This window comes from Callithrix jacchus, chromosome 11, assembly GCF_049354715.1.
Source record: "Callithrix jacchus isolate 240 chromosome 11, calJac240_pri, whole genome shotgun sequence".
In the NCBI taxonomy this organism is placed as follows: Eukaryota; Metazoa; Chordata; class Mammalia; order Primates; family Cebidae; genus Callithrix; species Callithrix jacchus.
This window is the reverse complement of record NC_133512.1, coordinates 119,067,940-119,091,653: the sequence shown is the minus strand read 5'-3', so window position 1 is coordinate 119,091,653 and position 23,714 is coordinate 119,067,940. Positions and strand designations below refer to the sequence as shown.

Genomic DNA, 23,714 nt, shown 5'->3' with positions numbered 1-23,714 from the left:
ATTTAATGGGTGGACCTCTGTCACATGTCTCTGCCCCACCTGCCAGGGACAGGGACAGGGTAGTCATGATTTTCATCTTCTGTGATGTACAGCTTAGCATTGCATCCAATTAAGAGTACAACAGTGTGATATGTTAAAAGGGCAGTGACAGTTTACTGTTACATCCATTGTTTAACATGTGAAAATGGCTTTCAAACACATATTTAAAAACCATATTATGCACAAAAGTTTGGAATGACTATAATCAGTTTTTGTAAAAGGACCCTTTGAGGTTACTGACTTGAGTCCGGAGTTTGGGACGGTGGTGGAGTAGAGGAAGAGTCCCCCAAGAGACTGCACAGACTCTCAGTTCCTACTCCCACTGTCACTGACTGAGAGAAGCTGAGGGTGTTTTTTGATACCTCTATTCACACTCCCTATACTGATCTTTTTTGTGAAATTTTGTTTTTCTAGGGATAGAGTAGCAGAGAAAAGATAAGGAATGAAGGAAACATCCTTAGATCTACAATGAACATTTTTACTTTATGTTTCAATATATCTTGAGAGAAAAGGAGGGATCATCAGACATTTTCAAAGCATTTCTCCTGTACCCCTTAATAAAATCCTCTGAATCCTTAGAAGGCCTATAAATTATTATAATTAATTGTTTAATATATAATTTAGCTAACGTTATTAGTACTAGAGTGCTCAAATCTATAATATGTGGATAGATTTTTTAATATGCTAATACATTTTAATGTATTAAGAGCAACTTAGATAATTCATGTGCATAACATACTTAAAAAACATAGCAGCTTAATAAAGGGAAATAGATTAAGAATCAGAAGGCTCTTAGATACCCATTGTGCTGGTGTCACTCTGTTTTTCTTTTAGACAACAACTCATTAAAAAATTTTCTTGGTTTCTCTCTGGATCTGTCTTCATCTGCGTATGAAGGCATTTAGATTAGTTTATCTCTGTGGAATCTTTTTGTTAAAAATTCTGTGACTCAGTCAGTTATTACTTTGTTTTCATCCAACAGTCCACAGAACCTCCTGGGGACTCAGTGAGTAAAATCTATCAGCTAGCCAATAAATATTTATTGAGTGCCTACTAAGTGTTTTGCTCTTCTTGGACCAATAGGGAATATGATCTAGTTGGGAAGACAAGATATGTACCCAAAACAGATAATATACAGCAGTAAAAGCCAATTGCCAAATGAATGGTGCAGCTACAGGCACCGGCGTGGGGAGAATGCCAGGCTTAGTTGGTGACTAAGGAGAAGCCTGTTCAGGCTAAAGCAGAAAGTTGGAAGGGATTTAACAGAATAGGGTCAGAGGTATATGAGTGTAGATTGTAGAATACCTTCAGTCGTCTGTTGCCTTGTAATTGTGGCCCTGTTGAGTCAAAAGAAAACTGGATTTGAAATCAGAAAACCTGGCTTCTAATCATGGCTCTGCCACTTGCAAAATGATTATACGTGGCAAGGCTGCAATGTTTTCTCTTCTTTGGAAGCAATGTATACTGCCTCTGAATCCTGTATTACTAGAATGGTTCGCTTAATGTGTGTTTAAAGGCATGTTCTCTGGTAGACATTCTGTAGATACTCATTAAATCTGAAATATTCTTTTGAGTGAAAATGGATGACAGTTGTATCATCAGATGTTTTCAGATTAGAGGCTGGACAAGGTCACTGGCAATGTCCTTTGCATCACAGAAACGCCATAAGGAGCCTGTGTGGGCCTCCTTATTCTATCCTTTTCACTTACAAGCTTCGTAACCTTTCTGGGCTTCAGGTTTCCCATTTGTAAAATAGGGAATAATAATAGTCCCTATCTCATCAGAATTTTGTGAAGATCAAATAAGTTAATAAATGTACAGCATTTAGAATAGTGCTCAGTCAACTTTACTCTTCCTCCCCTTCCCCTCTCCATTTCCTTTTCCTGCTTCCTTTTGCCCCTCTCCCCCTCCCAGCCCTCCATCCTACCTCCTCCTCTGTCCTTTGCTCCTTCTCCCTTCATTGTCATCATTCAAATAGGTTATTTATGATTGTCTCCGTGTTTGAAAATTTCTAAAAAAGTTTTCTGTGGTGTTTGTAGTGTGTTTAAGAACGAGGATTAGTTGCCAACCTAATCCTTTAAGAAGATTCAGTTGACGGTATTTAGAATTGGTCAGCATCGCCAGGAGACCAGGTAGGGAAGGCTGTAAACAGTCCATGTGAGAGGCAGTGGGAGTCTCAACTTGGGTAGAGAGAGAGAATCAGAAAGAAAATATTCATGGGAGACACATTGTAGGTTTCAGTTTAGAGATTTTATACAGGAATGAGAGAGATGTCAGGCCTAGGCGCTGAGAGTATGATGGTCCTCCAGACTGGGCTGTTGGGAGGAGGAGCTGATTTGGTAAGATTCAAAAAAGCTTTTATCTAGGGAAGTGAGTTTTATTTTTGAAATGCTGAGTTTTACAGGATGATGAATCATACAAATTCACATGTCCTGCAGATAGTTGAAAATGTGAATGCATGGCATATTTAGCAGTGAGTGGACCAGTTTAGCTGGATTGGAAGTGCATGTAGTTTACTTTCTTCAAGCTTGATCCAGTACTTGATTGGTCCAATCTAATTATTTTTGAAGTATCTATTTGTTTCCTTCTGGGAAAGAAGTATGTTTGTTTATAGCAGGAGTGTCACTTTGTGGACATTGCCCCATGTGCTGTAATTTAGAGAGATTCAGACAAGTCTATGCCGTTTATATTAAAAGGATTTTTTTCCCCTTGTTTTCCTTCTCTCTCTTACTGTGATGATTGAGGATCAGAGAAAATATTAGATATTTGAAGATGGACATTGTTTTATTGCCACTTATATTTAATATGCCCCACATTCTTCAGCCAACATTCATCATGTCCTAACTTCCCTGGATATTTTACTGACATGGAAGTGCAGTGGTATTCAGAGAGGAGCTGGCATAGCAGAGTCTAATACCACAGTTTTACTTGTCTTATAAAGCCGTAACCATGATATTGCTGAATAAATGGAACTATCAAATAAGAGCTGGCAATAACATTACAGCACTGCAGAAATCCTGGGGGCAGAATAAAATTGTCTATTTACTAAGCATAACTATTTGATAAAACTGTTTGATGTTATGGCTTCTTCCTCCTCTTTTTCTAAATTGCTTTGACCCATATTTTTAACACCATATTTTCTACTCACCAGCTTTATAAAGTGGGTTAGTTGTTGAATTCTACTGCTTCCATGTATATTTCTATCTTATCTTCCCGTCTGTTCATTGTTCTTTCAGGAGCTCTCGGGTAGGTGTTCACCTAGGTAGGTAGAGAATGAGTGGAAATGAGGTAATGGGTATGCTATGGCTCAGAGATGCCTTGGAGCAGATGTAGCTCTTCTGGCCGGGGGATTAGGAAGTGACATTTCTTTATCAACCACTTTATATATATATATATATACATACACACACACATATATATGAGATGGAGTTTTGCCATGTTGCCCAGGCAGGTCTCAAACTCCCGACCTCTTGAGCGATCCACCCTAGGCTTCCTAAAGTGCTAGGATTGCAGGCATGAGCCACCACATCCAGCTTATCACCCACTTTTAAAACCCCAGTTTACAGATGTCTTTGGTTTTATTTCTTTCCTTCCCCAACTGAAGGAGGCTATTGGTGCTCAGTGAGATGTGGCCTCTGAAGCTGGAGAGGTGTTTGTCAGGACTCAGATGTAAGCAGCTTATTAATAATGAAGTTTGGATGGGTATGTGCTATAGGGATTCCAGGGTGTGTTTGTCTACAAAACAGTCATATTTTAATGGAATGAGTTTTCTCTTTCCTCCTGCTCCTCTTTCCCCTTCCCTACCTCCTTCTTTCTTTCTTTCTTTCATGAAGCATTCTACCAATGTTGTTTATGGGTGTCTTTTGGTTTCATTCTAAAGAAATGAAAGTATCCTTTCGAGTTCTTAAAATAGGACTAAGTCTGTATCAATCTTCATTGTTTTCTTTCCACTTCCTCCTCACATGAGGAAGAATGATTAGGAATTATTGAAGTGCATTGTTCCCATGAGTTCTTGATTTTTCTATCTCCAGTATCTAGAAAATGCTCTCAACACTCAGTTGTATTTATAATCACAGACCTATTCATAGTCTGAATGCTCCTTAAATATGAACTACAACTTATTGGAGAGATTTGTTTTGGAGAGTCTAATTTTTTGGGGTCATGCCTTTTATAGGTTGTCCTATAACAACAGCTGTGCTGGTGGACTGTCAAAGGCGGTAGACACTTGGCTCTCAGAGCCTGGAGTAAGGATGCCCTGCCCCAGAACATTGCAGCTCTTGACAGCCCTTGATTTTCCCATCACTCCACATGAGCTACCAAAGCCTGGCCAGGAATGTCGAAGCATTTGAATTTTCCTCTGTTTTCAGCCTGTATTATGAATTCTGGGAAAGTCTAGCCACTGTTTCGATCCTCTGGTGGTTTTCCTGGTGGCAGGTCTTGTTAAACAGAAAATGGGCTTTAAATTGTTAATCAGTGTAAACGGATTTAAAAAATCAATTTCAGTCATTTTTAGAACTACATAAGTTGAAGGGGGAAGTGAAAAATAGTGAAGAAGGTGGGAGAGAGATTTAGTAAATCTATAAAGCATGTGTGCCACCTCAAATGTTTCCAATTATTGAGGCTTCCAAAACAGAATCTCCTGTCTACGGATGCAGCTTGCTTATGTGAGAAATGCCTCCTAGATATATATGAAGAACAAAAATGGGGACAAAAATATCGATGATCCAGATTCACAGGAATTCAGCCGGTGGAGACTAGCTTTCAGAAGTTACCTGTTGCTTTCTATGACTTTTTCCTTGTTGGAGACCTGGTTGGAAAATAGTAACTTAATAAAAGATATTGGCACATGGCCCATTGTCTCTTCATCTCTCTCATCTATAATTTTTTCCCTTACCATTTAAAGATTTCTTTTGTCAGCTTACAGAAGCCAAATCTGTCTCGAGTCTGAAATTGTTAGGTTCCTGCTTGAAAGAACATGGATGTTAGAGGTCTTAGTGTGAACTTGCAGGGAAGATCTAAAGAGAGCCTGGCATTGGGCCTGTTCACTGTTGAGCATTTTTTCTACTTACTAAGTATCTTTTGGTATAGGGAGCCCACATCCTCCAGATATGTGGTCAAAAGAACTAATAATCTGAAGAAAATAGTTTTTCAATCTTCTGAGCTTTCTACCCTGTTATTGAATCCTGTGGTGACCTTCCTTACGCGTTTCTAATCTAGTTGCAAAGAAAGATATCAACACCCTGTAGCTTCCCTTCTGGATCAGCCCCACAGTAAAATATCCCCTGCATAGCTGACAAAAAGTGAGATCAGCCATGTGGTGTATCGGGAATCAATATCAGAACTCTGTCAACTGCAGATCTCCATCCTGGCTCTTCTGAGAATCCAGTTTGTAAAGGGAGTAGAGCAGTTTTCCAGCGTTAAGACATTGGAGCCTTTGAGGGTCATGGGTGACAGAGGCCTGGGATACCTGCCTGATGTCTCACAGTAAACAGCCATGGGGTGCCTTTTGCGCTTAGTGCATACAATTTTATCGCAGGGCCTTGAAGTTACCATAAAGAATATATAATGAATGTACGTGTGTGCATGCATGCAGCAATCCACATGAGATATGTGCCTCTACTATTGATGAAGTGACCACAGGAGTTCCCCTTGACCTGTAATTTTAGTTACCCATGATCAACCACAGTCTGAAAATATTAAATGGAAAGTTCTAGAAATAAACAACTCATAAGTTTTAAATTGTGTGCCTGTCTGAAGAGCCCTATTCAGTGATGAGGTATCTCACCCTCCATCCCAGGCTATGAATCATCACCTTCTCCAACTGTATCCAGACAGTATGCGCTTATCCACATCTTAAGTCTCTTAGTAGCCATGTCAGTAATTAGGTTGACTGGCTATGGATGCTGGCATCTTGCTACAGTTGTTCTGTTGTATTAGTAGTTATTGTTGTTAATCTCTTACAGTGTTAAATGATAGGTTAAACTTCATTATAAGTATATATGTAAAGGAAAACACATACAGAGTTCAGTACTCTGTGCAGTTTCAGGCATTTACTAGGGGTCTTGGAGCATATATTTCTTGTGGATAAGGAGGGACTACTGTATTACAGATATACTACCCTCTTAATTATATTTTATTTCTTTCCTTTACCTGTGACTAAAATATATTGCAGACTCATTTCTTTATGGTTTTACTTTATTCTGAATATGTGCCCACATGTGTTTACTTTAAGGAAAATATTCAGCTTTTCTGATCTCCATGGATGCCTCAGAGACTGATAAAATGTAGATAGTTTGTAAATGAAAAATGTGAAGTTCAAAGAGCCAGATAAAGATCTATGAACCAGAGCCACTGGGTTATCATATCTTTTTCAGATGGAGAAGGAAGGGGTGTGTGTGTGGGGGGGTATAATGGTGTTATTCCCTGTGCCCACTCTCTTGATACTGTTGAGGCCCAGAACACGATCCCCCACAGGTTGACATTTTGACATGCAGAGAGGTCTCTAATTTTGTTTACCTCACCCTGCTACCCGCAGGGAGGGACTCTTTTCTGGAATGTCCTATTTGACTAAGATAGCTTCTTTCCCACGGAAATGCAGTTGTCTTAAATCCCCTTTCTAGAGATCTCACCAGATAATCAGAAAAGATGGACCACTGGAGTAATAGTAGAGAGTGGGCCCCATCACCATTCTCGAACTTTTCCTGTGTTTTTCTGAGGGCAGCTCGGAGGGATTTACCTGGAAGACGATTGGCTTAATAAGACAACTTTTGTTTCCTCTCACCTTCCAGTAATGTCTCCGTCCCACCTTCTGGGCCCATTTATTCTCCCTGAAGATTTACTGCTCCTCAAAAAGTTACCACATTCCTCATCTCACTTCTCCCCTATCAAAAGGGGTATATAAGTTTCTATACCACCCTAGGTTATTGGATGATCATTCTGTGATTCCCTCCATGCTATGCACATTAAAAATTAAATGTTATGTGCTCTTTCTTCTGTTAATCTGCCTTTTGTCAGCTGAGTTTTAGGAAGCCTTCAGAGGGCAAAGGGGAAGTTTACCCTCAGCCCCTGTGATGTCTTTATTCATTTAACCCAGGTTCTTTTTTATCAAGTAGTATATTCCCTTTAAGTTAGCTCTACTTATATGCACCAAATCTTCAAAGTCACAGATTGCATGAATGAGTGAGAAAGAATATATATGTGTATGGGAAAAGTTTTATCTTTATTGTCCCTGTTGAAATATGCATTACCTTTGGTTGTAAATATAACTGGACAGGCAAATGCGTAACACATAGTCTGGTTCTCTCATGAAGAAGCAGGATCAACTTTGAAAAGCTCTCTCTGCCTCTTCATGGTTTGACTCTATGAAAAGTTAGCAGTCGTTGGTGTTTAGTGTCAGATGGAAACAATTTTTTTTTTTGAAACAGTCTCACTCTGTCACCCAGTCTGGAGTGCAGTGGTGTGACCACGGCTCACTGTAGCCTTAATCTCCTCGACTCAAGCAATCCTCCTGCTTTGCCCACCCAAAGTGTTAGGATTATAGGCGTGAGCCATCACACCAGCCAAAACAATTCAGTCTTATAGCAGTTAGGGCAGAGGCTAGATGGAGTGGCCCATGCCTGTACTCTCAGGACTTTGGGAGGCCAAGGTGAAAGAATCGCTTGTGCCCAGGAATTCGCAACCATCCTGGGCAGTATAGCAAGACCCTTTCCCTACAATAAAAATTTAAAAATGAACCAAGCATGGTAGCATGTGCCTTTAGTCCTAGCTACTTGGGAGGCCGGGGTGGAAGGATCCCTTGAATACAGGAGTTTGAGGCTGCAGTAACTATGATCATACCACTGCACCCTAGCCTGTGTGACATAGCAAGACCCTATCCCTTTTATTAAAAAAAAAGAAGCAATCAAAGCAAATCAAAGGCATATGCGCTCAGAGAGGTAGTCTGGCTTGGGGTCTCAGAGCCCCATAGGAGGTTAAGGATGATCAGTCATACAAGGTATTAGAGTCCAAGCTGGGTGCAAACATCCAGATGGAAGGTGGCTCCATAGCCAAGCATTAAAGACTGAGTGTCCACTTGGGAGGGGTGGCATCAGTGTTATAAGATTCGTTATACTCAGGAGTATCAATCCTACCAGTAAAAGTACTAAGGAAAACCAGGTTTCTCACCATCAGAGAAGGTATTTCCAAATACAAAAGGAAGAAAACTAGAATGAACCCTGTAGTGGTGGATTGGAATTTTAGATATTTGTGTGAACTCATGGTATGGTGGTTTAGGCTCTACAAGAAGCACTTTGCCAAGAAGGATTAGATGTGCAAGAGATTAACTGGGGAAAACTCATCTGAAGGAAGGTGGGAAGGGAGCCCCAGGATGCCTGGGAAGAGCCATCAGACTGCAATGCAGGTCAAATCCCTGTGCAGAAGGGAGGGAATCAAGGAAGGTTAGCTAGGGACCGGCTGAGCTATGGGCCTGTTCTAAAGAGTTTCCTCAAAGCTTGATAAGAAGTCAAAATTGTCCATCATAGGAGCCCTATGTCCCTCAGCAATAGGCCTGCCTTAGTATCTCTGTTGCACTCCACTATTGGCTGGGAGCAGCTGGTGGGAAGCATAGCCTTGGCTGAAGTAGCAGTGATTGATTTCAGAGCACAGCAGCTGGGCTGTCAGTCTATTATGCTTCCTGCAGTTAGAGATCCAAGAGGCACATTTTCATGACTGCCACACATGGTTTTCAATAGATATAGATAGATTTAGAAATAAACATATAAAAATAAATATAGATGTAAATGTGGGCTCCTTAGATAAATGGCTAATTTCAGATCTGGGGAAGACAGTACAAGATAAGCCTGGAACATGTTGTACCAGAAAACAGAGAAGCGCTCAAAAAAAGATAGGAGACATGTCTAAAGGACACAGAAGTTCTGGCTCCCACTGGCCGCATTGGGAACAATTGAGCGTCCAAGAGCAGTAGTAGCGGATTATAACTGTTTGACTAAAATGAGATTCCATGAATTTACACTAATACAAACAAATAAATGAATAACTTGGGAGTTTAATGAGAGGTGAAAATTATATAGTTCAAAGTGTCTACTCACAAAATATCTATTAATTACAGTGGAGAAGCCTGGTAGACACCACCTAAATCAAGTGATCAAGATTACCATCATCAATAAATGATGAATCAGTGCTTAACTTTAATATGGTCATGAAGAAACATCAGACAAACCAAAATAACTGACCTGTACTCTTCAAAAGTGTCAAGGCCATGATAGTCAAAGAAAGACTGAAGAGCTATTCCAGACTAGAGTGACATGACCAGTAAATGCAACACCTGATTCTGAACTGGATCCTTTTCTTGAAGTATTCCATTAGAACAGTTGGCAAAATTTGAGGAGGTTTGTGGATTAGATAGTAGCAATGTGTTAATATCCTAGTTCTAATGTTCTTTGAGTATGCAGGAAAATACTCTACTTCATAGAAAATGCAGAATAGATTATTTGAGGAGAGGTACAGCAGATCGGCCAGTTGCTCTTAAATAGTTGAAAGGTATGCTCTTCGAACAGTTATATGCAACTTTTCTATAAGCTTAGGTGGTTTCAGCATTAACACAAACACATTTGAAGTAATCTGGGCAGTTTTAGACAATTATCAATTGTCAATATATTGTTACTTCCAATATTGCTAGAGGTGGGGAAGGCAGGCAAAAATATGATCAAACAATTGGGGCCTACTGTAAATGAATTTTACCCCCTAGGACTCCTGTTCTCTTGTACGGTTATAGAACACATCTTCTCCATATTGGCATAATACAGAACCCCACGGGTTCACTACTGTCTTATCGTGGGTAAGTTTGAGCTTACAAGCCTCTTGCTGTGGAAATTGACTGGAGGAGAGCATGTCAACTACTTGTCTATCCTGTGAGCAAGCCTGTTCTGTGAGACCCATGTCATTTGTGTTTGTTTATGTCGGGGACCACCTGATCATGCCTAATAGAAACTGTTGACTTTTACTAGAACCCTAAATATCTCCTTGAGTTTGGAGAAGCATTTCAGTCCTCGCACTAATTTTCTTTGTGTTTCTAGCTGATAGGGAGAGTGATGGCTTACTGTGAGACTTCCAAGGCTGTTAGGTCCCTTTTTATATGCCGATTGTTAATTATCCTTTCAGGCCAGACATGTGTAATTGGAGTAGAATTACTGATACACTCAAGAAAGAAGAATTTATAAATTTGTCCAAAGCAGCATAATGTCATGGCACACAATTTAATGTTCCCTCTTCTTACTGGGCAACTGATCAACACACTAATGTCAGGTTCGGAGCCATCTTTAGCCAGGGGAAAATCTCCTGACCTTTCATTAGCAGCCAAAAGAAATGAATGAGATAGTCAAGTATATGGATCTAGGCTAATTCCACTTTCTCTCCCTCCCTTTCATTCTCTTTTTAAATTGAAGTCTCAGATAATTGAGAGGAAGAAGACAAAAGCTGGGAAGGCATGCAGAAAGTTATCGTCCTTGATTCCATGCTGGGAACACTTGGCTAGGAGAATAATGTTCCAGTGCTGTATTTCCAAAATAATTAGGTATTTTTCTTTTCTTGTCTTGTCTTTCCTTTCCTTTTCCTTTCCAGACAGAGTCTCACTCTTGTCGCCCAGGCTAGAGTACAGTGGCTCAATCTTGGCTAACTGCAACCTCTGCCTCCTGGGTTCAAATCATTCTCCTGCCTCAGCCTCTCAAGTAGCTGGGATTACAGGCACCCACCACCACGCCAGACTAATTTTTGTATTTATAGTAGAGACAGGGTTTCACCATGTTGACCAGGCTGGTCTCAAACTCCTGACCTCAGGTGATCCACCTGCCTCTGCCTCCCAAAGTGCTGGGATTACAGGGGTGAGCCACCGTGCCCGGCCAGGTGTTTTTCTTAAAAGAATATCTCAAATTTTCCTGGATGTTTCAAAACAAAATTTTTTAAATGTGCTTTAATTTTGCTATGCTTTTTAAGTTATTTTTTTAAATCCTAGATGAGATAAATGATTCAATTTAGAAAATACTATATACTTTGTGCATAATACTGTGCTTGGCACTGGGATGTAGAGCAAGAAAAGCATGGCCCCTGCCCTCACAGAGTTTATCACTCACCAGGGAAGATAAACAATGAATAAATAATTGCCATATATTGTGATGATGTATCACATGGGGAATACACCAAGAAGAGAACACATGTGATTCTCATATGCATGGCACGTAGTAAATGCCCAATAATGATGGTTGTTATCATTTCGTGTATTTTTACTCTTGTTACTGCTAAGCACCAGCATCACAACTGTTCCTCCAGGAGAAATCTATAATTAGGGGATAAGAAGCTAAGGGAACATGGCTTAGATGCTGAGCTTTAAAGGAAAGAGAGAAGAAAGCAGTGGGCAGGGTGTGGAGTGATTTGGGAATCTAAGGCCTCAGGAACTCCATATGGCAGGTCTTAACTGCTTTGTAGACATTTGCTGATGGGATAAAGAGGGCAGGGACAAAGAAGAGTAAGGAAAATGCCCTTGGTTTTTCCTGGCCAGGCAGGTTCAGTAATTCTTTGAATTGATTTGAGCAGCACTAACTGGAGTGGATCATTAAACATTTGTGTTGTTTTTCTTTTTATATCAAAGCTTGTTTGTGTGAATTTTTTCTTGCCTGCTCTGCCTGCCATTCCCACTTTCTCCTCCAGACCCCATGTATTGACTGTAAAATGTCAATGCTTAGTAATTCAAAATTCAGTAACAAATATTTCTTTGTTCTCTTGGTGTTTAAAATGGCTGTGACATCTCAAACTATCAAAAGTGGAGTTGTCCCCCATACCACTCCCCAGCCTACTTTCTAGCTCTTTGATGGGTGGAGCCTCTCTTGTTCCCTGCTAGGGCTCCTTGGTGACAATCTTAGTTACATCCTCACCATGTATCAACATCTGCATCTGCTGATTTGAGGCTGTTGCTTTCTCCATGCTGCCAAACACAACCCTGTGATAATGACAGCATTTGCCAGCACGCTTATGCAGTGACTCAGGAGACAGGGTGGCCAGCAAAGCAGCCTCTTTGTGGGAGTGGATTTTGAGAAGTGCTAATTCCGTGGTGGTTTGGAGATATTAATATCATGCTGGCAGTAGATAAACAGGCATCAGAGGGGCACATAATGAGAAGATAATCAGCCACCACATCTTTTCCTCCATGTTCTACCGACACATTTATTTTTTGTTCTTTAAAAAACAAAACTATGTTCTCCTGGAGTTTGACAAATAGAGCCCTTAAGTTGCATAAACATGCACAGATACTGGTTGGTTCAGCTCCCAGCATCCCCACAGTATGGCTTTCTAAGAACGACTGGTTTGTTAGGAGTTAACCATATTTTCAAACAATACTCAGTCATAGCATATGGCACGGTAGCCTATTGCTTACCATAGCCTCTCCCTAAAGGGCAGCAAACCAGATGGTTTGAGTAGGGCCTTTGGTGTAATTATGACAGACACAAAGAAAGACATAACCACCATTCTCCCTCAATAATATCATGCCTCTTGTTTTTCAGTATTTGCTGTAGTTAATTATACTTAATTTTTGAAAATTTGTTTTTGTAGTTTGATTGTTCATAACAAAGTTTCCCTTTCCAGGTTGGGGAGGAACCATTCAAATAAGCACCATTAAGTGTCTGCATGCCATTTTTCATTTATCCTTCTCTGGTTAGTAGATGCAGGCAACAAAGAGTGGCATCCCTATGTGGCATTCCCAAGTGTGAGCAATTTTCTTATTCCGGCAAAAAAAAAAAAAACCACATTCATTGCATTTGATAATTACTTTGCATTAGAGTCTAACTGAGATCTTTTGTAGCTCCTATGTAGTATTGCTTCAAAACTAGTCATCTCAGATTTTATACTTTTTTACTTTCTTTGGTTCCCATCTTGATTTGATTTTTCTTTCTTTTTTGAGATAGGGTCTCATTCTGTTACCCAGGCTGGAGTGTAGTGGTGTGATCACAGCTCACGGTAACCTCAGACTCCTGGTCTTCCTCCCTCAGCATCCCACCTAGCTGGAACTATAGGCATGCACCAACATACTCAGCTAATTTTTAAATTTTTATTATGGAGATGGAGTCTCATTGTGTTGTCCAAGCAGGTTACAGACTCCTGGGCTCAAGTGATCCTAGCACCTGGGCCTCCCAAACTGGGATCATAGGCATGAGCCACAGCACAAACAATTTCCTTCTACTAGAATGCCTCCTTCCTGCCTGCCCCTTCTCTCTTCATTCACAGTCTTATCTTTTCCAAGCCCACTTTGGGTAGGAGATTGACTCTCGGGAGTTCTTATAAGAGAAACACTGTTATGTTAAACCAATGTTTCTAACGTCACCAAACCAAAAGAAGACATTTTCTGGTTGTTCTGTCTGCTAGAAAGATTTTGAGAAATTTAGGTCATGCTTTTATGTGTTCAGTTTTTTCTCTGTGTGCCTAATATTTTATAGCAGACTTTTCTTGAGGGCAGTGGCTTGTTTATAGCATTCTGTAAATAGCCTGGCACAATGTGGGCTCTTTACAGATATTTTTTGCTAGTTTTTATGTATGGATTGATATAGCATCTGACTGTACTAACCAGAAAAATGCTGAGCTAGGGAACTTTGTTATTTAACCTTTTATTTGGATTTCTAGCTTAGCAACTCATTGGTCTTGAATGAGTTGGCTTCCCCCTCCCTCTGCCAGAATGTGTTAAGACCTCCAGGTGCCTACTGTTATTATTTCTGTTGACTGAGCCCCATATGCACTTCTAGTCCTCACTGACCTGTCTTTTCTGTTGCAGAAACATTGCTGAGGCTCTTGTCAGCAAAGGTCTAGCCACAGTGATCAGATACCGGCAGGATGATGACCAGAGATCATCACACTACGATGAACTGCTTGCTGCAGAGGCCAGGTAAGAACAAAAATTACTAAACACATGGAGACCCACACCCTCACCTGTTTCTTTCCCAGTATTATGCCTATACCTGAGCAGAATGTGTTGGAAAATAATATGCTGAGAATGCTTGTATTATTATTCCAGATTTTCCCCATCAAAAGAAGGACACACTTTGAACTTGCTGTCTAATTTTGGTTAAGTGTACTTGGTCTTCCATTTTAAAAAATATGTAAAATAGGTATACATTAGATATGATCTCACTCTGTAGCTGTATAAAAGAAAGCATGAATGAGTGCACAAGAGCAGATATGTTTATCATCATTCCCGGGACTAACAGTGAAGCTGTGCTTGTGTGTGAAGTACATTCCCCTCGGTTTCTTACCTCCAGAGGCCTCTACTCCCAGCCCCTCCCTTTATCACCTCTAGACCTTTTGTCACGTACAAAGGAAATGAAAACATTTATTAGGAAATGAGTTTTGGTTTCAAACACTTTTGACAGCTGGCAGGAGAGCGTTTGAGAAGCCCTGTGACATTTTACTTTTGTCCTTCATCCCTGTGGCTGGTTGCCCCAAGGACATGCATGCTGCTCAGCAGTATTTCTGGCCATTGGCATTCCTCAAGGCTCTTACTCAGGGAGGCTTTTGTCACTGGGTGGTGTGGTAGTTGAGTGATTCCCAGACTTCCTGGGAAACAAAGCAAGAGCTGAGTTACTTTTTACTGAACTGACTTGGATAGCTCAGCAGACTGCTTGGACTCAACCAAAATATATCCATTGTTTAAACGTGATTGCAGAGGCTTCCTCACTCAGCAGTTTTTCCATAGCCTCTAGGACCCATTTAGTTCTAGGAGTTTGGTAATTGTCCAGTTATTTTCTACAGTTAGAAGAGGAATGATTCTGGGCACATGTTATCTAATCTTGGCTTCAGATTTTGTCATTGAATCACTTCTCTTGCTCTTTGGCCCATAACATTGCCCTGATGTGTGACATTTACCTCTAACACCATGTCACATCCTGATGGATAGAGCATCTGTAGAATGTCACACAGAATGTCATTCGAGAAATCAGTCTGTCAGGCTGCCATGGCTTTTGGATTCTTTCTTGTGGGCTTTTCCCAGTAGACCCTGTCGAGGACCTCATTCTTAAGTACAAAGAGTCCAGTGAAAATACTCACTTCTTTGGTTGTTTAAGGCTCTTTAACGGTCATTTAAAATGTTTAGTTCATGACTGGTATATTCTCGTAAACCTCCTTACTTTCTTCTCTCCCTATCAGTAAGCAAGGCAGCCCCAAAGAACTCATGGTAAGAAATGTGACTTCATGTTTCTTGGTTCTGTTGTTTTTTTAAAAAAAAAAAGTTTTAATTTTTGTGGGTGTATAATAGGTATATGTATTTGTGGGTTACATGAGATGTTTTTATACAGGCATGCCATACATAATAATCACATTATGTGAAATGAGGTATCCGTCCTCTCAAGTATTTATGCTTCATGTTACAAACAATCCAATTACACTCTTTTAGTTATTTTTAAATGTACAGTTAAATTATTACTGGCTATAGTGACCCTGCTGTGCAATCAAATACTAGGTCTTATTTATTCTTTCAAGCTGTTTTTTTTTAATACCCATTAACCATCCCTACCTCTCCTCCACCTTCTCGCTGCCCTTCCCAGCCTTTGTTAACCTTTGTACTCTGTGTCTCCATGAGTTCAACTGTTTTGATTTTTAGGTCCCACATATAAGTCAGAACATGCAATGTTGGCTCTGTGCCTGGCTTATTTCACTTAGCATTATGACTTTCAGTTCCATCCATGATGTTGCAAATAACAAGATCTCATTATTTTTAATGGCTAAATAGTACTCCATTGTGTATAAGTACCACATTTTCTTTATGCGTTCATCTGTTGATGGACACTTAGGTTCTTCCAAGTTTTGGCTATTGTGAACAGGGCTGCAGCAAACATGGGAGGACAGATATCTTTTCGATATACTGATTCCTTTCGATTCCTTTTTTTAGACGGTATATACCCAGCAGTGTGGTTGCTGGATCATATGGTATCTCTATTTTTAGTTTCTTGAGGATCCTCCAAACTGTCCTCCATAGTGGTTGTACTAATTTATATTTCCACCAGCAGTGTATGAGGGCTCCCTTTTCTCCACATCCTTGCCAGAACTGATTACCTATCTTTTGGATTTAAGCCATTTTAACTGGGGTGGGATGATATCTCATTGTAGTTTTGATTTGCATTTCTCTGATGATCAGTGATGTTGAACACCTTTTCATATGCCCATTTGCCATTTATATGTCTTCTTTTGAGAAATGTCTGTTCAAATATTTTGCCCATGATTTTAATTGGATTATTAGTCTTGGTACTGTTTGATTATCTAGCTCCAGTAGGAAACGGACAATTACTAAACAATCCATGGGATTTGGGGGCTGGGTCCATGCTGGGCATATTCAGCCCAATCTGATGGCAACTTGAAGAACAGGTTATCCATTTCCGGAGTAGAAGGAGCCCTCAGCAGTACAATTGAATGTATAGTTATATTTTCCACACAAGCTTCACACTGCCATTAGTGAATATGTAATTCTGACAGGCAGGTAAGCATGGAAATAATTTGCAGGGCTGCTCTGGAAAGTGAGGCCAGAATAAGCTTTCTTATTATGCTGTTAGAAATAGCCATGTTGTGCTATAATGCTTAATGAGTATTCATAGATAGTGAAATTTTTAAAGTTTTAGGTTTTAAGATGAAAACAGCCTTTTTAGTCTAGAGCTCATTTTGTGCTGAAGTAATGTAACAAGATGCTTGCTTGCTAAGGCAGTGAGCTGCCTAGAGATAATTGTGTTGAGCCATAGCTTTCAGACTGATGGTGGGAAAATTGGCTTCAGGGTCATTGCACTGCTGCAGGTTGAGTAAACGGAGAGAATTAACCACTTTCTATGCCCATGAGGCATTACCATAAGGCGATACAGGCCTCATAAAGAATGGGGAGAAATACTCAGCATGAACTGTGAGGGAATTTTTGTTTGGAGCAGTCTTGTCAGTGAGCCTCAGGATGCTAGCCTAGTGCCATCTTCTCAATGCTAACCTCCAGGAAGGTGAAGTCAGATTCAAGAAAGATGAGAATAGTTGCTAGATAAGAATGGTGGATTTGTAGCCATTAAAAAAGATTTTCAGTGCAGAATCCCTATCCCATGTTTTTGGTTTTGGTGGTGGTGGTGGTGGTTTTGAGACAGGGTTTTGCTCTGTGTCCAGGCTGGAGTGCAGTGGTACAATCATGATTCACGGCAGCCTCCTTTTCTTGCAAATGGTAAAGTTGACCACTTTTCAAGACGACCTGTGTCCTGACACTGGCTTATTTTGAGTCCCCCTATGTCATACTCCCCATGTTCCTTTAGCATTCGTCTTGCCTCTCTCATGTTACGGCATGTCAGAGCTCTTTCATGTGCTTCTTCTGCCCCTTATCTGACCAAGTATTGAATGTTATCTGAGTTTAGGGTTGCTTTCCCCTAGATAGATTAGCTGTATTTTTTCTAGTTGAACTCTGCTTTGTGATTTTATGCCCCTATCAGTGCATTTTCTCTACCTCCCAGCTTCGTGTCCTCTGCAGATCTCATTAGTGAGTTGTTTACTTCTGTTCTGGGCCCTGAATAAAACCCCTATACAAGAATAGCTTTGGTGTTGACCCCAAGTCTCTCACTGCATGGACTGTCACTTAACTGTCTCTTGTTTATCATCCTTCAGCCACTTTTTAATCTTCAGCGATTGTGTACTGAACCAAGCCAGTTTGAATTAATTTCCCAAGCAAAATTTCTTAAGGTACTGTTTCTAATGCTTTGGCAAAGGCCAAATTCATAACATCTGCTGCATTCATATCAGTCATTCGTTCTGAAACTCTTTAGGTAAATAATAGACGAGTCAGGTGGCAGAGCATCATTCTGCTCAGTTCCTCCCCATCAGGGTGTCAATTCTAACAGACTCTTTGACCCTAGTTATTGCTGGTAATATCAGCGGTGATGCAGAGTGCTCTTCTGTTGACTTTGCTTTCCAGTGCACTGCTTGGCCATTAATACTTTCAGAGAAACATTGTAAGCTTTGGGGAAAGGGCAGCCCGTTAAACTTGTCTGACTTAGGTCAGCACAGCTGCCTGCCTAGAAGTTGATGAGCTTTCCCAGGGCTCTGCAGCCCCTGCTTCCTCTGCAAAGGGATATGATCTGCCAGCCTTTCTCATATCATTTCATGGGAGCTCAGGGAGTGATGCGGTAGGCACTCATTGGGAGACCAGATGAGACAGGGGGAAGAAGAATAGCAATTTGCACTTTGCCTATTGCTTTCAAGCATATCCACCTGCCTGCATAGACACAAACTCTACCACATCAGCAACTCTGTTCAGTTTGCTTACCCTTCAGAGCTCTTTTATTCAGGTGCCTCTCTGCTTTGGGAAACCCCCATTATGTCTTAAATACATGGCCCATCTAGAGGAAGCTACATCTTTTTTGTTTAAAGGGTAAATAAACCTCACATTCCCAAAAGGCGGCCTTCCAGCTCTGTTGTCTATCATCAACTGCCTCCTCTCTCATTAACTTGTGTCCTAGCAAGATAAGGTTTTGCAGTTTTCTCATATGCTCTCAGGCCTTGTTTCTCTCATAGTCTTCATTGGAAAGCACTTGCTGTTGTCCCACGGTTCTGAGAGTTCCAGCATGTGTATCCTCTGTCTTTTGTCCGCCCCTACCCCCCAACCAGAAAAAAGAATTTAGATGACCCACAGTTCTCTGTGACACTCCTGAACTTGGTCTCCCTTTTTAGAAGCATGATATGGACTCCGTAGGGAGCATGACACATCATTTCTGTTCTGCATGATCCTGTTTGATCACCATATTGACTTCCCAGCATTTTCAATACCTCTGTTTTAGTGTTTCTCAGTTAGCTGGCCTGCTGCATATGCCTAGTCTTAACGAGTCTTCCAAACTTTAGGCAGAGCTTTTAACTTTTTCAGGGAATATTTCTTATATCCTTCTTTAGTATTTCCAAGATAATGAGTCACTACCGGGACCCTTCTTACTTTCTAAAGTGTCACAAAATTCTTTCATATGCTCTATTTTATGTATTTGGTGTTACACATCCAAGTTTTGATTTCAGAGAGGCCAGAATGTGAATTTCATCATCCTGCTAGATATCTTCCAAGTGGAGCTTTTGTTGAGCATACTATGGACACTGAATTCAAGTTTGTAATGTTTAGAGTCAGATCAGAGCATGGCTGTGTGCTGTTTTCTTTAGACACGGGGGTTATCATCTGTGTACATCTTCTGATGCTACCATCAGAAGCTTTATTTTAAAATGTAATATCTTAAGAATTCTTAGAAATTATTAGAATCTGGGCTCTTTGCAAGAAAACACAGAAGTTATGTTAGTTCAGAAGTTGGGGCTTTATTCCTTTAAAGCTATCTTTTAATTCTAAGATTTGCAATTTCAAGATTGGATGTATATATTCAGAAAAGAAACTGATGCTCCAGCTTGACTGGAGGAAAGCAATTGTATTGAACAGCCTAGTGTCTGAGCAGATTTAAATGAATTGTAGGTTCATTCTGGTCATACACAATGAGGTTGGGGTTATCTCAGGAGAAGAGAAAAGGGCAGGTTCTCTCTTATCTTTTCATGTGCATTCTGCTTCTTGCCTGGCACACTGCAGATTTAGAAAACCATGGTGTTGTCATCCATCTTTGAGAGGCAAGTGTGAACCTGCCCTCATCTCAGCATCACTTTGGCTCCTTCTCTTCCCAGTCCCCTAAAGGACTCATTTTTCTGATTCAGCAAACCCTGTTTTTTTAAAAACAACAACAACAAAAAAAAATACTAGCACTCCAGCCTTAATGTGTTCTCCAGCTCTAGTCTCCATACTCTAAAGCCATAAGCACCAGTCTCTTGCTTTTTTTAGTGAGATTGGCAGTACCCTCATATTGTACGCTTCTGTGCTTGAACCTGTAGGAAATCTGCACTGGCATTTCTGTCACTGACTTTGGTCAAAAGCAATAAACAAATAACTCTTTCTTTCTTAAACCAATATCCTTGGTCATTATTAAGAGGGATACAGTATTAATTGCATGTATCTCTTGCTGACAAATGGGAGCCATGGTGAGCTAAGTTCTATGTGTTCATAGCAGTGACTTATAAATATATTTTGCAATTTCATTGACTGAAGTGCTTTTAACACCACTGGGAAGGAAATGCTCTTGGTCTTCTACTCTGGACTTAGGAGCTTTCCCTTTATTTCTGATTTATAGGAAAGTTTTTCCATAAAATTTCAATAAATGGGGGAAAAGTAACTTGTGCCTTAAAAAGAAAACTGTTGACAGGGTCCTTCATATCTGTGTCTTCAGTTTTACTAGCATTCACATACTGGTTATGAATGACATGTGAAGAGCTATTTGCCAGCATTTTTTGTTGTTAAGTTAAAAGATACAATTTTAGTATTCCGAAATGGAAGAGGTTAGTACATTAATTTGACACAGTTGTGATTTGTTAAATGTCTTGATAAGAAGCAAGTTTTATTTCTATACCCATCTATTTAGACAGTTGGCATTGAATTTGTCTGTTTTGAAATTTTATGACTGATATATCCTATCACAGAGTGTGTAGTTTGTATGGGTTAATCAGTTCTCTAAGAAAGCAAACTTTCCTCTGTCGGAATCAGTGGTTAAGGCTTGTCTATTTTGCATGGCTTTGCATTCATTTCTTCTCTTTACTCTTTTTTTTTTTTTTTTTTTTTTTTAAGCGTATCCTTGGTTCCAGACATGGGCAATAATAGTGGTGAACAAAAAAGATAATAGACTCAACCCTTTACAAAGCATGCAATCTCAGAGGGACAGGCATTAAATAATTTTATTAGTACCGCTGGATTTTCTTGTTTTTCCTATTTCTTCTCTTTTCTTACCTGTTTTCTTAGCCCTTCCTCTTTCCTCCCTCTTTATTTTTAACACTCCTTGCCTTACATCTTTTTAATTCCATCTCTCATTTTTTTATTAAATGGTCCCATGAGAGCATCTTTCTGAAATTCATCTTTTCTGTCCAGCCTCTGTTCTTACCTTCTCAATAGTTTAATGGTATGGCTTTAAATAAATGAAGATTTCTTACTTTCAATCTAATGACTTCAACAAGTGAAAATTCTTTTTGAGTAAAAGTAGAACCTACTGAATACTGCGAAAAACTGAGTTTTTACTTGAAGTTTAATGGTAGATTCCTGTAACACCAGGGTACTGTTGGATTTTTAGCTCAAGCATCATAGGAGGCAGTAGTTGGGTGCCTTACCACTGCCCTCTTCATAGGTTGAAAGCCAACACAGAGGAAGAGACTGGCCTTTATCTTAAATGTCCTAATAGCTTCCTTTCTTTTTTAACTTCGGAAATGCACACCCCACTCCATTTTGGGCTTGCAGTTAAGTGTCACGGTCATGAGGTTGCTAGTTGGATTCAGCACGTGTCATTATGTATTAGTGTGGAGGGTTTCACTGTTGAGGAGTAGGGAAGATCAGTTTTTGCAAGTGGATGTGATAACAGGAAAATGCATTAAAAGAGCTGGTGTGGGGAAGTGATTTGACGATGCAGCTGAATGTGGGGAAATTTAGCTTTTCCCTTTCTTCAGAAAAGATGATGCACTCAACATCCAAATAGCAGTAATCAATCTGCATTTAAGGCAGCACAAATGGCCACTTCTGGAGAGCTGTATAATGTCTCCATTTCCAAATAGTTTTCTCCTTCAGGATATTAAGAGGATCTGTTCACTCCCTCCATCTCGTCCTTCTCTTCCCTCCCCACCCCTTGTTCCTTCTGACGTAACTCATGCTGTGAGACTTTTCTTTATGATTCATGAGGGGCTGGGGTATAGCTGGCGCCCCTTAGCTTTATCTCCTGTCTTGAGTAGCAAGCTGTGGGTAGTCCTGCAGATCATGGGTGGATGATGAACTGCTGGGAAGCGGTCCTCCTTGGCTCTGTCCTGTAATCATTAGTCTACACTGGTTGTATTCCTTCAGAGAGGACATTGTTCTAGGCTAAATTTCCTACATGAATTAGTCATCGTTGTGTCTTTCCCCACCCCCACCCCCCAAAATAGTTTCAGCTATGACCGCTTATCTGTCCAGAACCTCTTGTCTATTTTCTTCCATCTCACTCTATTCTTGGCTAAGAGGCTCTTGAAGGTTCTTGTACTGGGAATATCATTTCAATCAAAAATAAACTGTAACAATAAAGTGATAACACTTGACCCTTGACTTTCTTGAATGTCTTATATAACTTGCTTCCCTAAACCAGTGGCTCTCAAACCAGCCACATCACTGTCACTTGGAAACTTGTTAGAAGTGTGAATTCTCGGCACCCTGCCCCCTGAAGTCTCTTTTAACATGTTCTTCAGGTGACTCTGATGCACACTAAAATTTGAGAAGCACTGCCCTAATCAGTTCCTTATCTTTGTAAAACAAATCAAAGTGTGTGCCCTTTTATGGAAGACTGATCATTTAATCTTCACTGTAATTGGAATTACAATTGTGGTTTTAAGTAACAGAGAACAAGGCATGGAATGGATGAGCTTTGGATTTCTATAGTATGTCCCAGCTTTTCATTCCCCTTGACTCCTGTCTCTTTCCCCGTCCCTCAAACTCTGAGTTCATGGTTCCTTAATTCGATTCCTTCTGAGTAGCCTCCACCAGCTCTTGGCTAATTTAATGTGAAATAATCTCAAGTGTTACAGTGCTTGCTTGCTTTGGCTCATCTGCAGCGTCAGGTGGCTGAGTGGGTCGGAGAGCTGAGTCTCTTTTAGGCATATCCCTATCCTGCTTCTGCTCTAATCCATAGAAATCTCTCAGGAGAACTATAGTTCGAATAATTAATCACTGATACATCAATGCACAGAATTTTGTATCTGCCTGTGAACGGGTAATCTGCTTCATAGCTTTCTTTCATTTGCAGGATTCTTTACATCTACATTTCTTGTAAACTACCTTGTACATATCTGTTTTATCCTAAGCTGCTTCTGACTCTCCCCTCCACCAGTACCCTCCAGCTTTGGGCCCAGAAGTTGAGAAGGATTACTTCCCATTGCTCTTGCTTCTGCATCAAGGTCAGAGAGCCAAATCTCTGGGGTATGGCAAGGAATTTTTTCCAGTAGGTCAGAGTAAATGTAGCTCACACTGAAAAACCGGTTTCCAAACTGAACATTGTCACAGAATTGTTGCTTTTCACTCAGTCAAAAGACAAATTAAAATTTTCTGTAACTGATACGTTTGTGTTATAGTAACAAGTATTTTACCAGCTGTTTTGAGGGTAAAAACAAAAACACATTCTCTAGTGGTGATTTCAGTGAACAAGTAAATAATTACAAGTATAATTACGAAAATGGAAAATATATATGGGTAGCTGGGATACATAGGGACAGGAGCACCCTTGTATTTTGATGGGTTATCTACAAATAGAGTCCACAAGAGAAGGCGTGTTCTGCTTGGTTTGCCTTGGTAAAGAGAGATGGAAAGCAAATGACAATTTCTTGCCCTATGACAGCAGTTTCTTATCCTAAGGAGGTAATTGGCAAGGTGCTCATCAGTTTGTCTAGAAGTTATTCCTCATGGCATTATCTATAATAGTAGAACTATTCACATAAATATCTAGCAACAGGGGATTGATTACAATTTTGAACCATACATTCATATATGATAGATTTCCCGTGCACCTATTAAAAGTGATGATTAAAGGGTGTTTTCTTCTTGAAATAGGATGAGTCAT

The 23,714-nt window shown here is 40.2% G+C and overlaps 1 protein-coding gene across 1 annotated transcript in view; it reads left to right on the top strand.

The window, feature by feature from the left end:
- Window positions 1-23,714, top strand: part of SND1 (staphylococcal nuclease and tudor domain containing 1) — a 443,208-nt gene that overhangs the window by 228,834 nt on the left and 190,660 nt on the right. The window contains exon 13 of the mRNA XM_002752042.7: window positions 13,853-13,963. Coding sequence (XP_002752088.2) covers window positions 13,853-13,963 — 111 coding nt within the window. The remainder of the gene's footprint in view (window positions 1-13,852; window positions 13,964-23,714) is intronic.